The sequence below is a fragment of the Scyliorhinus torazame genome, chromosome 13 (genome assembly GCF_047496885.1).
Source record: "Scyliorhinus torazame isolate Kashiwa2021f chromosome 13, sScyTor2.1, whole genome shotgun sequence".
Taxonomy (NCBI): Eukaryota; Metazoa; Chordata; class Chondrichthyes; order Carcharhiniformes; family Scyliorhinidae; genus Scyliorhinus; species Scyliorhinus torazame.
In genome coordinates this window covers 97,860,609-97,878,681 of record NC_092719.1, presented here as the reverse complement: position 1 = coordinate 97,878,681, position 18,073 = coordinate 97,860,609, and the positions used below count along the sequence as shown (strand labels likewise).

Below are 18,073 nucleotides of genomic sequence, written 5' to 3'. Positions count from 1 at the left end.
ACCTACCTCTGACATCCCCCTTATATCTTCCACCATTCACCTTAAATTTATGTCCCCTTGTAATGGTTTGTTCCACCCGGGGAAAAAGTCTCTGACTGTCTACTCTATCTATTCCCCTGATCATCTTATAAACCTCTATCAAGTCGCCCCTCATCCTTCTCCGTTCTAATGAGAAAAGGCCTAGCACCCTCAACCTTTCCTCGTAAGACCTACTCTCCATTCCAGGCAACATCCTGGTAAATCTCCTTTGCACCTTTTCCAAAGCTTCCACATCCTTCCTAAAATGAGCCGACCAGAACTGTACACAGTACTCCAAATGTGGCCTTACCATAGTTTTGTACAGCTGCATCATCACCTCACGGCTCTTAAATTCAATCCCTCTGTTAATGAACGCTAGCACACCATAGGCCTTCTTCACAGCTCTATCCACTTGAGTGGCAACTTTCAAAGATGTATGAACATAGACCCCAAGATCTTTCTGCTCCTCCACATTGCCAAGAACTCTACCGTTAACCCTGTATTCCGCATTCATATTTGTCCTTCCAAAATGGACAACCTCACACTTTTCAGGGTTAAACTCCATCTGCCACTTCTCAGCCCAGCTCTGCACCCTATCTATGTCTCTTTGCAGCCGACAACAGCCCTCCTCACTATCCACAACTCCACCAATCTTCGTATCGTCTGCAAATTTACTGACCCACCCTTCAACTTAATGAAAATCACAAACAGCAGAGGACCCAGAACTGATCCTTGCGGTACGCCACTGGTAACTAGGATCCAGGCTGAATATTTGCCATCCACCACCACTCTCTGACTTCTATCGGTTAGCCAGTTCGTTATCCAACTGGCCAAATTTCCCACTATCCCATGCCCCCTTACTTTCTGCAGAAGCCTACCATGGGAACCTTATCATTGTTTCTAAAGCCACACATTGATGCTTCTAATCATTCTGCCTCAAAGTAACTCGATGTGTGACATAGGAAACCAGAAGTTAAATCCCATGGGAATGTTTGAGAGTGGGGGGAGGAAGGAGGTTTGCTTGGATGCTCATGGGGACTCTGGATCTGTGGATACATGAGCAGCGCTGCTACCCCTGGCTCCACAGGACATTTAATTAAATGTTAGGCTGCAACAACTCCTCAAGAATTCCAGGCAGAGGTAGCCCTGCTCCATTCAATTAAAGCCGCTACTGCAACAGGAGCTCATGTCACATTCAATTGTACAGGGATTAAAGCCTGTTTTAGGCAGCAGACTGAGATGTCTGAAAAGCTGCCTTCATGATTATGGTGGAATGGTGCAGTGTTAACAAAAACATGGGCCGTGGCACCCCAAAATTAGGCTTTTTTTTCCCCTTGGTTGGCACCTGGAAAATGGCTGCAGCCAGAGACAATTCCTACCTTCTTGTGCCATTGCAACTAAACTTTGTGGACTCTGCTGGCACAGCCTGTCACGGTTCTCCTGTCCACAGATTCAGCCAGACTTTCTGCCAGTTCAGAAACACAGCTTTTCTGGAGATGATGAATTAATAAAGGCACAGGGAGTCCAAGGTGGGTTGTAGAGGCACTTATTAACACAATACTATATACATGAGACATAACATAGAACATAGAACGATACAGCGCAGTACAGGCCCTTCGGCCCACGATGTTGCACCAAAACAAAAGCCATCTAACCTACACTATGCCATTATCATCCATATGCTTATCCAATAAACTTTTAAATGCCCTCAATGTCCAAAGAGAAAATGCTGGACTATCTCAGCAGGTCTGGCAGCATCTGTAGGGAGAGAAAAGAGCTGACGTTTCGATTCCAGATGACCATTTGACCCATTAAACATTCATGGATCAAAAATGTAACAGCAAAAATAAAAGATGGGGAGAATAAGGGAATAAACAAGAACAAACCGTGAGAACCCGTACGGTTATACCGAGTGTGCAGTCTGAGGTACATAGAACATAGAACATTACAGCGCAGTACAGGCCCTTCGGCCCTCGATGTTGCGCCGACCTGTGAAGCCATTCTAAAGCCCATCTACACTATTCCCTTATCGCCCATATGGAACATAGAACATAGAACGATACAGCGCAGTACAGGCCCTTCGGCCCACGATGTTGCACCGACATGGGAAGTCAAAAAACAAAAGCCATCTAACCTACACTATGCCATTATCATCCATATGCTTATCCAATAAACTTTTAAATGCCCTCAATGTTGGCGAGTTCACTACTGTTGCAGGTAGGGCATTCCACGGCCTCACCACTCTTCGCGTAAAGAACCGACCTCTGACCTCTGTCCTATATCTATTACCCCTCAGTTTAAGGCTATGTCCCCTCGTGCTAGCCATTTCCATCCGCGGGAGAAGAATCTCACTGTCCACCCTATCTAACCCCCTGATCACTTTGTATGCCTCGATTAAGTCTCCTCCTAACCTTCTTCTCTCTAAAGAAAACAACCTGAAGTCCATCAGCCTTTCCTCATAAGATTTTCCCTCCATACCAGGCAACATCCTGGTAAATCTCCTCTGCACCCGCTCCAAAGCTTCCACGTCCTTCCTATAATGCGGTGACCAGAACTGTACGCAATACTCCAAATGCGGCCGTACCAGAGTTTTGTACAGCTGCAACATGACCTCATGACTCCGGAACTCAATCCCTCTACCAATAAAGGCCAACACTCCATAGGCCTTCTTCACAACCCTATCAACCTGGGTGGCAACTTTCAGGGATCTATGTTCATGGACACCGAGATCCCTCTGCTCATCCACACTTCCAAGAATTTTACCATTAGCCAAATATTCCGCATTCCTGTTATTCCTTCCAAAGTGAATCACCTCACACTTCTCTACATTAAACTCCATTTGCCACCTCTCAGCCCAGCTCTGCAGCTTATCGATGTCCCTCTGTAACCTGCTCCATCCTTCAGGGATAATGTAGTGGGATAATGTTACACCGTTTCATTGTGTGAAATGCCTCAGCTCTCAAAATGTGCTAACTTAACATTGTTCAATGCCTTATCAAAATTAATGCCAATGATTCTGAATTTATATTTGGTAAGACTAAATGAGGAAAAAGTTCCATCGCTATTATTTCTCTGGAGCATGCACTATAGAACTTGAAAATAAATGATTGTGAAATCAGGATGTGAGCAGCAACTTGAGACTCTGATGAACACTGACCGTACTGGGACTGGAGAAATGTATTAATGCTGAACACTAACGAGCAGTGGCAGAGTAATGTGACTCATCATTGTCCCATTCTGTCCCAGGAGCATCGTGTCACCTTGCGCCTATTCTTACTGAAGTGTTTTGGAGCAATGTGTAACCTGGACGCAACCATCATCTCAACATTGGCAAATTCTGTGCTGCCAATGGAACTGGCACGAGACATGCAATCTGACACTAAAGGTAGGCAACAATGCCAAGATATAATGGACAAATAACTAAATAGAACTGGGTGTTTGAAAGGAAACACACAACTTTGTACGGATTTAATAATAATTTGGAGGAATTGCATGGAAAGAGACTCTTCGGCCCATCGTGTTTGTACCGGCCATCAAGCATCACTTTATTCTAATCCCATTTTCCAGAACTTGGCCCGTGACCTTGTATGCTCTGATGTTTCAAGTGTTCATCTAAATAATACTCAATAATAGAACGGTTACCTCTGCCATCCTCTCAGGCAGTGAGTTCCAGATTCCTGCCACCCTCTGGGTGAAAAAGGTTTTCCTCTTTCCAAATCTCCCCCTGACCATAAATTTATGCCCCATGGTTATTGACCCCTCTACTAAAGGTAAAAGTTTCTCCCTGTCCACCATATCTATATGTCTCATAATTTTTGCACCTCAATTAGGTCGCTCCTCAGCATCCTTGTTTAAGAAGGGCAGCAGGGAAAAGCCTGGGAACTACAGACCAGTGAGCCTAATGTCTGTAGTAGGTAAGTTGCTAGAAGGTACTCTGAGAGACAGGATCTACAAGCATTTAGAGAGGCAAGGACTGATTCGGGGCAGTCAGCATGGCTTTGTGCGTGGAAAATCATGTCTCACAAATTTGATTGAGTTTTTTGAAGGGGTGACCAAGAAGGTAGATGAGGGCAGTGCAGTAGACGTTGTCTACATGGACTTTAGCAAAGCCTTTGACAAGGTACCGCATGGTAGGTTGTTGCAGAAGGTTAAAGCTCACGGGATCCAGGGTGAGGTTGCCAATTGGATTCAAAATTGGCTGGACGACAGAAGGCAGAGAGGGTGGTTGTAGAGGGTTGTTTTTTAAACTGGAGGCCTGTGACCAGTGTTGGGTCCACTGTTATTTGTGATTTAAATTAATGATTTGGATGAGAATTTAGGAGGCATGGTTAGTAAGTTTGCAGATGACACCAAGATTGGTGGCACAGTGGATAGTGAAGAAGGTTATCTAGGATTGCAACGGGATCTTGATCAATTAGGCCAGTGGGCCGACGAATGGCAGATGGAGTTTAATTTAGATAAATGTGAGGTGATGCATTTTGGCAGATCGAATCAGGCCAGGACCTACTCAGTTAATGGTATGGCGTTGGGGAGAGTTATAGAACAAAGAGATCTAGGAGTACAGGTTCATAGCTCCTTGAAGGTGGAGTCGCAGGTGGACAGGGTGGTGAAGAAGGCATTCGGCATGCTTGGTTTCATTGGTCAGAACATTGAATACAGGAGTTGGGACGTCTTGTTGAAGTTCGACAAGACATTGGTACGGCCACACTTGGAATACTGTGTGCAGTTCTGGTCACCCTATTATAGAAAGGATATTATTAAACTAGAAAGAGTGCAGAAAAGATTTACTAGGATGTTGCCGGGACTTGATGGTTTGAGTTATAAGGAGAGGCTGGATAGACTGGGACTTTTTTCCCTGGAGCGTAGGAGGCTTAGGGGTGATCTTATAGAGGTCTATAAAATAATGAGGGGCATAGATAAGGTAGATAGTCAACATCTTTTCCCAAAGGTAGGGGAGTCTAAAACTAGAGGGCATAGGTTTAAGGTGAGAGGGGAGAGATTCAGAAGGGCCCAGAGGGGCAATTTCTTCACTCAGAGGGTAGTGAGTGTCTGGAATGGGCTGCCAGAGGTAGTAGTAGAGGCGGGTACAATTGTGTCTTTCAAAAAGCATTTAGATAGTTACATGGGTAAGATGGGTATAGAGGGTTATGGGCCAAGTGCGGGCAACTGGGACTAGCTTAATGGTAAAAACTGGGCGACATGGACTGGTTGGGCCGAAGGGCCTGTTTCCATGCTGTAAACTTCTATGATTCTATGATTCTATCCTCTGCTCCAAGGCAAACAATCCCATTCTAAGCAACCTCTCTTCATAGCTGAAACGCTCCAGCCCAGGCAACATCCTGGTGAATCTCCTCTGCATCCTTTCCTGTGCAATCGTTTTGTACCCAATTATTTTTTTTCCAATTCAGTGCAATTTAGTGTGGCCAATCCATCTACCCTGCACATTGTTTTTTGGGTCGTGGGGTGAGACCCACACAGACATGGGGAGAATGTGCAAACTCTACATGGACAGTGATCCAGATCCAGGATCGAACCCGGGTCCTCCGAGCCGTGAGGCAGTAGTGCTAACAACTGCTCCACCGTGCTGTCCCTTAAATTTTATTATTTTATTTTTCCAATTAAGGGGCAATTTAGAATAGCCAATTCATCTACCCTGCCCACCTTTGGGTTGTGGGGATGAGACCCACGCAGACACGGGTAGAATGTGCAAACTCGACAAGGACAGCTTTCCAGTGCAATCTCATCCTTCCTATAATGTGGCGACCAGAACTGCACGCAGTACTCCAGCTGTGGCCTAATGAGTGTTTTATACAGCTCCATCATAACCTTGCTCTTGTATTCTGTGCCTCGGTTATGCATGTCTCCCATGGGCCTCCTTGATCACCTTAGCTACCAGTCCTGCTGCTTTCAGAGATCTTTCAGAGGACATGCACCCAAAGGTCCTCTGATCCTCTGTACTTCTGAGGGTCCCACCATTCATTGTATATTCCCTTGCTTTGTTAGTCCTCCCAAAATGCCTCACCGCTCACTTTTCAGGGTTAAATTCCATTTGCCAATGATCTGCCCGTCTGACCAGGCCGTCTGTATCGCCCTGTGATCTGAGGCTTTTCTCCTCGCTAGTTACCACACCACTAATTTTCGAGTCATAAGCGAACTTACTGATCATACATCCCAGATTCACATCTAAATCATTAAGTACATTACAAACAGTAAGGGACCCAGCCATTATCCCTGCGGTACACCACTGCATACAGGTTTCCAGCCATTTATGTTGAGACAGTGTGCAGACTATAATCACCGTATACGTTGTACAGACAGATAAAACATCACGTGCATTGTACGGACTCATAAAGGACCGCATGCAGTGAACAGATGGATAAAACACTTATCTGCATTATACAGACGGATAAAAGACTGCATGCATTTTACAGATGGATAAAACACCACATGCATCATACAGACAGATAAAACATGGTGTTCATAATACAGACAGATAAAACACTGTGTGCATCATACAGATAAAACACTGTTCACCGTACAGATAAAACACTGCGTTCATTGTACAGACGGATAAAACACTGCGTTCATCGTACAGTCGGATAAAACACTGCGTTCATCGTACAGATGGTTAAATACTGTGCTCATAATTAGGGATATATATAAGTGGCTGGGGCAGCAGGGAGGCGAGCAAGTGGTGAAGATCAAGGAGAAATGGGAAGCGGAGTTGGGAATGGAGATCAATTGGGGAATGTGGAGTGAGGCACTGAGAAGGGTAAACGGGACCTCCTCTTGTGCAAGGATGAGCCTGATACAGTTTATGGTGGTGCACAGGGTGCATATGACTCAGGTGAGAATGAGTGGGTTCTTTCAGGGGGTAGCAGATGAGTGTGAGAGGTGTGGGCAGGGAGCAGCGAGTCATGCGCACATGTTTTGGGGTTGTGAAAAATTGGGAAGATTCTGAGCGGGAGTGTTCGCGGTCATAGCCAGGACAGTGGAGGAGGAGGTAGACCCGGACCCTTTGGTGACGATATTTGGGGTTTCAGAGAAGCCGGAGCTCATGGAGAGGAGGAAGGCCGATGTCATGGCCTTCGCCTCTCTGATTGCACGGCGACGAATTTTGCTGGAGTGGCGGTCGGCATCGCCACCGGGGGTAGCAGGATTGTTGGGTGACCTGTACGACTTCCTGCAGTTAGAGAAGATAAAGTATGAGTTAAGGGGCTCAGCAGGGGAGTTTGAGGAAAGGTGGGGGATGTTTGTGACCGTGTTTGAGGAGCTGTTCGTCAAGGGGGAGGGGGAGGTGTGATGGGGAGTGGGGGGGAGGGGTGAGAAAGGAAGAAAATCGGTACAAACTGCATAGTTGATTGTTGGGAAGAATGTTCCCCGGGGTGTTTGCTGTAACCTACTTTGATACAAGATTGAATAAAATGCGTTTAAAACCTTTTTAAAAAAGTAAAATACTGTGCTCATTGTACTGAAGGTGAAACACTACGCTCATGGTACAGACTGATAAAACACCGCTTATGTTGTGCAGACGGATAAAGCACCAGGTACAACGTACAGGCGGATAAAACACTGCATGCTTTGTACAGACAGGTAAAACACAGTGTATATTGTACAGACAGATAATGCACCATGTGCATTGTGCAACGGATGTAATACCAAGTACATTGCGCAGATGGATAAATCGCTGTGTACATTGTACAGATGAATAAAACACCACGTATATTTACTGACGAGGAAAACACTGCTTATATTGTGGAATAGATAAAACACCACTAACATTGTACAGTCGGATAAAACACCGCTTACATTGAACAGACAGATAAAACACCCTGTACAGATAAATCTCCGCGTACATTGTACAGATGGATAAATCACTGCGGACAATGTACAGACGGATAAATCACCGTGTACATTGTAGCGTCAGATAAAACACCGCTTACATTGTAGAGATGGATAAATCAGCCCATACATTGTACAGATGGATAAATCACCGCGTACATTGTACAGACGGATAAATCACTGTTTACATTGTACAGGTGGACAAAACACTGCTTACATTGTGCAGACGGACAAAACTGTGCTTTACATTGTACAGACGGACAAAACACCGCATACATTGTACAGATGGATAAATCACCCCATACATTGTACAGATGGATAAATCACCACGTACATCGTACAGGCAGATAAATCACTGCTTACATTGTACAGGCAGATAAATCACTGCTTACATTGTACAGGTGGACAAAACACTGCTTACATTGTACAGACGAACAAAACTGTGCTTACATTGTACAGACGGACAAAACAACGCATACATTGTACAGATGGATAAATCACCCCATACATTGTACAGATGGATAAATCACCCCATACATTTTACAGATGGATAAATCACCACATACATTGTACAGGCAGATAAATCACTGCTTACATTGTACAGGTGGACAAAACACTGCTTACATTGTACAGACGAACAAAACTGTGCTTTACATTGTACAGACGGACAAAACACCACATGCATTGTACAGATGGATAAATCACCGCGTACATTGTACAGACGGATAAATCACTGCTTACATTGTACAGACGAACAAAACTGTGCTTTACATTGTACAGACGGACAAAACACCACATGCATTGTACAGATGGATAAATCACCGCGTACATTGTACAAACGGATAGAACACTGCTTACATTGTGCAGACGGACAAAACACTGCTTACATTGTACAGACGAACAAAACACTGCTTACTTTGTACAGACGGACAAAACGCTGCTTACATTGTACAGATAGATAAATCACTGCGTACATTGTACAGACGAACAAAACACTGCTTACATTGTACAGACGAACAAAACACTGCTTACTTTGTACAGACGGACAAACGCTGCTTACATTGTACAGACGAACAAAACACTGCTTGCATTGTACAGACGGACAAAACACTGCATGCATTGTACAGATGGAGAAAACACCACGTACATTATATAGATGGATAAAACATCACGTACATTGTACGGACGGATAAAACACCATGTACATTGTAAGATGAATAAAACACCACATACATTGTACAGATGGATAAAGCACCACGTACATTGTACAAAGGATGAAATACCAAGTACATTGCGCAGATGGATAAATCGCTGTGTACATTCTACAGATGAATAAAACACCGCGTATATTTATTGACGGAGAAATCACTGCTTATATTGTGGAATAGATAAAACACCGCTAACATTGTACAGTCGGATAAAACACCGCTTACATTGAACAGACGGATAAAACACCCTGTACATTGTACAGACGGATAAATCACTGCGTACATTGTACAGACGGATAAATCACTGCATGCATTGTACAGATGGATAAATCACCGTGTACATTGTAGAGTCAGATAAATCACCACATACATTGTACAGATGGATAAATCACCACATACATTGTGCAGATGGATAAATCACCCCATACATTGTACAGATGGATAAATCACCGCGTACATTGTACAGACGGATAAATCACTGATTACATCGTACAGGCGGACAAAACACTGCTTACATTGTGCAGACGGACAAATCTCTGCTTACATTGTACAGGCGAACAAAACACTGCTTACATTGTACAGACAGACAAAACACCACATACATTGTACAGGCAGATAAAACACCGCATACATTGTACAGATGGACAAAACACCGCATACATTGTACAGATGGATAAATCACCCCATACATTGTACAGATGGATAAATCACCACGTACATTGTACAGGCAGATAAATCACTGCTTACATTGTACAGGCAGATAAATCACTGCTTACATTGTACAGGTGGACAAAACACTGCTTACATTGTACAGACGAACAAAACTGTGCTTACATTGTACAGACGGACAAAACAACGCATACATTGTACAGATGGATAAATCACCCCATACATTGTACAGATGGATAAATCACCCCATACATTGTACAGATGGATAAATCACCCCATACATTTTACAGATGGATAAATCACCACATACATTGTACAGGCAGATAAATCACTGCTTACATTGTACAGGTGGACAAAACACTGCTTACATTGTACAGACGAACAAAACTGTGCTTTACATTGTACAGACGGACAAAACACCACATGCATTGTACAGATGGATAAATCACCGCGTACATTGTACAGACGGATAAATCACTGCTTACATTGTACAGACGAACAAAACTGTGCTTTACATTGTACAGACGGACAAAAAACCAACATGCATTGTACAGATGGATAAATCACCGCGTACATTGTACAGACGGATAAATCACTGTTTACATTGTACAGGTGGACAAAACACTGCTTACATTGTGCAGACGGACAAAACACTGCTTACATTGTACAGACGAACAAAACGCTGCTTACATTGTACAGACGGACAAAACACCACATGCATTGTACAGATGGATAAATCACCGCGTACATTGTACAGACGGATAAATCATTGCTTACATTGTACAGACGAACAAAACTGTGCTTTACATTGTACAGACGGACAAAACACCACATGCATTGTACAGATGGATAAATCACCGCGTACATTGTACAAACGGATAGAACACTGCTTACATTGTGCAGACGGACAAAACACTGCTTACATTGTACAGACGAACAAAACACTGCTTACTTTGTACAGACGGACAAAACGCTGCTTACATTGTACAGATGGATAAATCACTGCGTACATTGTACAGACGAACAAAACACTGCTTACATTGTACAGACGAACAAAACACTGCTTACTTTGTACAGACGGACAAACGCTGCTTACATTGTACAGACGAACAAAACACTGCTTGCATTGTACAGACGGACAAAACACTGCATGCATTGTACAGATGGATAAAACACCACGTACATTATATAGATGGATAAAACATCACGTACATTGTGCAGACGGATAAAACACCATGTACATTGTAAGATGAATAAAACACCACATACATTGTACAGATGGATAAAGCACCACGTACATTGTACAAAGGATGAAATACCAAGTACATTGCGCAGATGGATAAATCGCTGTGTACATTCTACAGATGAATAAAACACCGCGTATATTTATTGACGGAGAAATCACTGCTTATATTGTGGAATAGATAAAACACCGCTAACATTGTACAGTCGGATAAAACACCGCTTACATTGAACAGACGGATAAAACACCCTGTACATTGTACAGACGGATAAATCACTGCGTACATTGTACAGACGGATAAATCACTGCATGCATTGTACAGATGGATAAATCACCGTGTACATTGTAGAGTTAGATAAATCACCACATACATTGTACAGATGGATAAATCACCACATACATTGTACAGATGGATAAATCACCCCATACATTGTACAGATGGATAAATCACCGCGTACATTGTACAGACGGATAAATCACTGATTACATTGTACAGGCGGTCAAAACACTGCTTACATTGTGCAGACGGACAAATCTCTGCTTACATTGTACAGGCGAACAAAACACTGCTTACATTGTACAGACAGACAAAACACCACATACATTGTACAGGCAGATAAAACACCGCATACATTGTACAGATGGATAAAACACCACGTACATTGTATGGATGGATAAGACACGTACATTGTACAGACGGATAAAATACCATGTACATTGTACAGGTGGATAAAACACCGTTTTCATTGTACAGATGGATAAAACACCACGTACATGGTACAACGGATAAAAAAATTACTTTGTAGAGACCGATAAACCACCATGTAATTGTACAACACAATAAACACTGCTTATGTTGTGGAGACGTCTAAAACACCACGTACATTGTACAGCGGATAAAACATGCTTACATTGTACAGATGGATAAAATGCCACATACATTGTACAGACTGATAAAACACCCTGTACATTGTACAACGGATAAAACACCACATACATTGTACAGACGGATAAAACACCCTGTACATTGTACAACGGATAAAACACCCTGCACATTGTACAACGGATAAAACACCACATACATTGTACAGACGGATAAAACACCCTGTACATTGTACAACGGATAAAACACCCTGCACATTGTACAGACGGATAAAACACCCTGTACATTGTACAGATGGATAAAACACCACATACATTGTACAGACGGATAAAACACTGCTTACATTGTACAGACGGATAAAACACCTCGTGCATTGTACAGATGGATAAATCACCACGTGCATTGTACATACGGACAAAACACCGTGTGCATTGTACAGACGGACAAAACACCGTGTGCATTGTACAGACGGACAAAACACCACGTGCATTATACAGACGGACAAAGCACCGCGTGCATTGTACAGAAGGAAAAAACACCACGTGCATTGTACAAACGGATAAAACGGCGCATGCATTGTACAGACGGATAAAACACCGCGTGCATTGTACAGACGGATAAAATACCTCGTACATCGTACAATGGATAAAACACCGCGTACATTGTCCAGACGGACAAAATAATGCTCCACTGTACATATGTACAAAACACCGCGTACATTGTACAACGGATAAAACACTGCTCACATTGTGCAGACGGACAAAAAAAAAATTATAAATACAAATAAAGCCAAGGGTGTATTGTAAATACAGGCATAAAACACAGTGTGTACACAATCCTAATATATCTGAGATGTTTTGAAAATCTCTATCGTGTCACATATCCTTGAATCGCTGTTGCTTGAGTAAGTATGGAAATGAGGATTTGTTTCAATGACTCGTGATTTCCCCACTTTTGAATGAGCCCAGCTTAGTCTGGAACTGATCGGTTAACAAACAGAGTGAGATTTTTATACAGTGAATGGTAGAACCCTCAAGAGTATTAAAAGTCAGAGAGATCGAGGTGTACAGGTCCACAGGTCATTGAAAGGGGCAACACAGGTGGAGAAGGTAGTCAAGAAGGCATACGGCATGCTTGCCTTCATTGGCCGGGGCATTGAGTATAAGAATTGGCAAGTCATGTTGCAGCTGTATAGAACCTTAGTTAGGCCACACTTGGAGTATAGTGTTCAATTCTGGTCGCCACACTACCAGAAGGATGTGGAGGCTTTAGAGAGGGTGCAGAAGAGATTTACCAGGATGTTGCCTGGTATGGAGAGCATTAGCTATGAGGAGCGGTTGAATAAACTCGGTTTGTTCTCATTGGAACAACGGAGGTTGAGGGGTGACCTGATAGAGGTCTACAAAATTATGAGGGGCATAGACAGAGTGGATAGTCAGAGGCTTTTTCCCAGGGTAGAGGGGTCAATTACGAGGGGGCATAGGTTTAAGGTGTGAGGGGCAAGGTTTACAGGAGATGTACGAGGCAAGATTTTTACACAGAGGGTAGTGGGAGCCTGGAACTCGCTGCCGGAGGAGGTGGTGGAAGCAGGGACGATAGTGACATTTAAGGGGCATCTTGACAAATACATGAATAGGATGGGAATAGAGGGATACGGACCCAGGAAGTGTAGAAGATTTTAGTTTAGACGGGCAGCATGGTCGGCACGGGCTTTGAGGGCCGAAGGGCCTGTTCCTGAGCTGTACTTTTCTTTGTTCTTTGTTCAGTAGTAACTCCACGAGGGTTGGCTGAGTGAGGTCTCACAGTTTTTTAAAAATTTAGAGCACCCAATTCAGTTTTTCCAATTAAGGGGCAATTTAGTGTGTGACTGTCTGAAGGCTGTCAGCCGCCCAGTGTCAGGAGCGGAGGGTGCACATGAGGCTCTCTGCAGTGTGGTGCAGGGCTCACTCACGCCTGACACTGTGTCGCCCCTCACCCAATCTGGGGGACTCCCGGAATCTGGCACATAATAATTGAAGGTTCTTTTGTTTTTCTGCCTCCGTAGATGGTTCAGGCGGTGTCCTATTCGCCCCCCCCCCTCCATCAAGACCCCGACTCCCTCCCTCCCCACCACCCTCCTTTCCCCGTATCTGGTCTCTCCAGCGCAAAGTTTAGCGCTTGTACCATTTGTTTTTTGTAGAAATGTGTTGTGAACTGTTTTAATAATCAGAGTATCCTACCCCCCCTCCCCGTACGTTGGTACTGAGGGGAGGGTACCCTGTTTCTCCAACACAAAATTAGTGTTTGTACCGTTTGCCTTGTATATATATTTTTTACTGTTTTAATAAAAAGATATGGCCAATCCACCTACCTGCACATCTTTGTGTTGTGGGGGCGGGGTCACATATAGTTTAGTGCTCTTACTGAAGATGAATTGAACTGACTGCAATATTTCACTTTGTTTCTTCTCCCTCAGAACATCAGAAGCTGTGTTACTCGGCGCTGCTGCTCACTATGGTGTTTTCCATGGGGGAACCATTGCCCTATCATCACTATGGTATGTAAAAACCTGCACAATATGCCAGCAACTTAGTGGCCTGATTTGTGGATGAACCTAATCCTTAAATATGTAATTGTTTTAAAATGATGGTTCATTCATCTTTGTCACACAGCTTATATTTATGGTGTTTATGGTGAGATCTGACCCCTTTGAACTGTGAAATGCTGGCTGCAACCCTATTGGTGCTTCTAATTAGTATTGATACTCAGGTCCATTTAATGCCGAGAAGAGTTTATTCGGCAACAAATAACTAGATGTGTGGGAGAGGGTGAGGCATAAGCCTCTTGGGCATCATCTACAAAAACGTAATAATGCTAGTGACCAGTCCTGAGCTAGGAATGTGACATTATGCAGTGTCCCATTAGCCAGAGATCGAGGAGACAATTAAAGGGGTCTGAATTGTTTTTAACGTAGTATAGAGTACAAGAGCCAAGGAGGTTATGCTGAACTTATACAAGACACTAGGTAACCTCAGCTGGAATATTGTGTACAATCCTGGTGCCACACTCTAAGAAGGATGTGAACACATTGGAGAGAGAGCAGAAGAGGTTTAGAAGAATGGTTCCAGGGATGAGAAACCTCATCAGGAGGAAACATTGGAGAGGTTGTGACTGTCTCCTTGGAGAGGAGGAGGTTTGAAAGAGATGTTCAAAATTATAAGAGCGCTGGATAGGGTAGTTCAAGGGAAACTGTTCCTGATTGTAAAAGGGTAAAGAATGAGAGGGCACAAATTTAAACTGATTTGCAAAAGGAGCAAATGTGATGTGAGATAAAACTTTTTTTCACAGCGAGTGGTTATGGTATGGAGTACGCTGTGTGGAAGTGTGGTGGAGTCAGGTTCAATCGAGACATTCAAGAGGAAATTAGATGATGAATTGAAAAGGAACAATCTGTAGGGTTGTGGGGAGAAGGCAGGAGAATGGAATGAGGTGAGTTGCTTATTTGGAGAGCCGGTGCAGACAGGATGGGTTGGAATTTAGAAGGATGAGGGGGAATCTTACAGAAACATATAAAATTATGAAGGGAACAGATAAGATAGATGCGGGCAGGTTGTTTCCACTGGCGGGTGAAAGCAGAACTAGGGGGCATATCCTCAAAATAAGGGAAAGTAGATTTAGGACTGAGCTTAGGAGGAACTTCTTCACCCAAAGGGTTGTGAATCTATTGAATTCCTTGCCCAGTGAAGCAGTTGAGGCTCCTTCATCAAATGGTTTTAAGATAAAGATAGACAGTCTTTTGAAGAATAAAGGGATTAAGGGTTATGGTGTTTGGGCCGAAGGAGGAGCTGAGTCCACAAAAGATCAGCCATGATCTCATTGAATGGCGGAGCAGGCTTGAGGGGCCAGATGGCCTACTCCTGCTCCTAGTTCTTATACCGTGATTCTGTGACTCTCAGGCAGTTGGGAAACCATCTCAACACTTAATTTCTGGACTTTTCCTCACTGACCTCGCATCTGATAATGATCCAGCTCTGTCATTAAGGACCCGTCAGGCATGGTACTAATAAACCTCCATGAAAAATATCTTGCTCGATGGAATATTTCACAAAGTAAAAGTATCTGAGCAGGCTGACTGGAAAATACAATCTGCACTTTAGCTTGATCTAGAACCATAGAAAAGTTACAGAACAGAAGGAGGCCATTCGGCCCATCTTCATAGAATCATGGAATCTCTGCGATGCAGAAGGAGGCCATTCAACCCACCGAGTCTGAACCAGCCCATGCTCTTCACCCTACCTAGGCCCAATCCTCCACTCCTAGCCCTGTAACCCCACCTAACGTTTGGGCAATTTAGCAGGGCCAATTCATTTACCCATTGATCTGTGGGAGGAAATCTGAGCACCCAGAGGAAACCCACGCAGACACGGGGCGAATGTGCAAACTCCACACAATCACCCAATGTCAGAATCGAACCTGGGACGCTGGCGCTGAGACAACAGTGCTAACCACTGTGCCACCATGTCGCCCTATGCTAACCCGAGGACACCCAGGTGCCCTTTCTTCTCTCACCTTCCTGCACCTGGTCCATAACCCTGCAGCTTACAGCACTTAAGGTGCAGATCCAGGTACTTTTAAAAAGATTTAGGGTCTCTGCCTCCACCACCAACTCGGGCAGCGAATTCCAGACTCTCCCTACCACCTGCATAAAACCGTTTTTCCTCATGTCCCCTCAACATCTTCTGCCTCTTATCTTGAATCTATGTCCTCTGGTTCTAGAATTCTCCACCAAGAGTAATAATTTTATTCTATCGATTCTATCTCTTCCCCTCATAATTTTGTTCACTTTAATTAAGTCACCCCTGAACCTTCTTTGTTCCAAGGAAAATATCCCCATCCTATCTAATCCCTCCTTGTGCCAACACTTTTCCAGCCCTAGCAACATTCTTGTAAACCCCCTCTGCACTCTTTCCAGAGCAATTACGTCCTTCCTGTAAAGTGGTGACCAGAACTGTACACACTACTCCAGTTGTGGCCTCACCAGTATTTTATACAATTCCAACATTATATCCTTACTTTAATATTCTATAACTCTGCCAATGAAGGAGAGCATTCCATATGCTTTCTTAACAACCTTGTCTACTTGAACTGCTGTCTTTATGGACCTGTGTACCTGTACGCCAAGATCTCTCACTTCATCTACCTCTCTTAGTTATTCCCAGTTATTGTGAACTGTTGACCTCCCTAAATGCATGACCTCACACTTCTCGGTGTTAAATTCCATCTGCCACTTTATCATTCAATCCATCTATATCCGGTCATATTTGAGCATCCTCCGTATAACAGTAACAATCCTACTCTGCTCAGGTCCACAGATCCAAAACGATCTTTTATTATCTCGTTAGTTCTTTCCACTGACTGAAGTTTTTAAAAATGCTCATGTTTGAGCGATTTTCTTTGAAAATGCAAGGATTACATGAATGGCATTCTTCTTCACATGACATCACCATTGTTTAAGGAAATGTAATTTCTGTTAATAAAAGCAAGTTACTGCGGATGCTGGAAATCGGAAATAAAAACTGAAAATGCTGGAAAAATTCAGCAAGTCTGGCAACATCTGTTGAGTGAGAGAGAGTTAGCCAGATTTTCAGATGACACAAAAATAGGAAAGAGAGGCAAGTTACGAGAGGGATACAAACCGTTTGCAAAGCGATATTGATAGGTTAAGTAAAAGGGCAAAATGTTTCAAATGGAGTGAAATTTGGGAAAATGTGAAGTTGTTCATTTTTGAAGGAAGAACAAAATATTGTTTAAGTGGAAAAACACTGCAGAAAGCTGCAAAACAGAGGGACTTGGGGGTACTTGTGCACAAAACTCAGAAAGCTAGCACACAGGTACAGCAGGTAAAAAGGAAGGTGAATGGAATGTTGGCTCTTATTTCAAGGGAGTTGGAGTATAAAAGTCGGGAAGTCTTGCTTGACCACATCTTGGTGAGACCACATCTGGAGCATTGTGAGCAGTTTTGGTCCCTTATTTAAGGAAAGCTATTATTTCATTGGAGGTGGTTCAGAGAAGGTTCACGAGGATGATCCTCGGTATGGAGGTATGAGCAAAGGTTAAGCAGTTTGGGACTCTACTCATTAGAATTTAGAAGAATGAGAGGGGCTCTCATTGAAACTTATAGGATTCTTAATGGGCTTGACAGGCTAAATGCTCCGAGGATGTTTCCCCTCA

At 43.4% G+C, this 18,073-nt stretch overlaps 1 protein-coding gene across 2 annotated transcripts in view; it reads left to right on the top strand.

Annotated features, from left to right (window-relative positions):
* The window catches only part of nckipsd (NCK interacting protein with SH3 domain), a 429,686-nt gene that overhangs the window by 341,018 nt on the left and 70,595 nt on the right, over window positions 1–18,073 (top strand). For both annotated transcript variants that reach the window (XM_072471987.1, XM_072471988.1), the window contains 2 exons: window positions 3,265–3,403; window positions 14,319–14,399. In XM_072471987.1, the coding sequence (XP_072328088.1) occupies window positions 3,265–3,403; window positions 14,319–14,399 (220 nt within the window). The remainder of the gene's footprint in view (window positions 1–3,264; window positions 3,404–14,318; window positions 14,400–18,073) is intronic.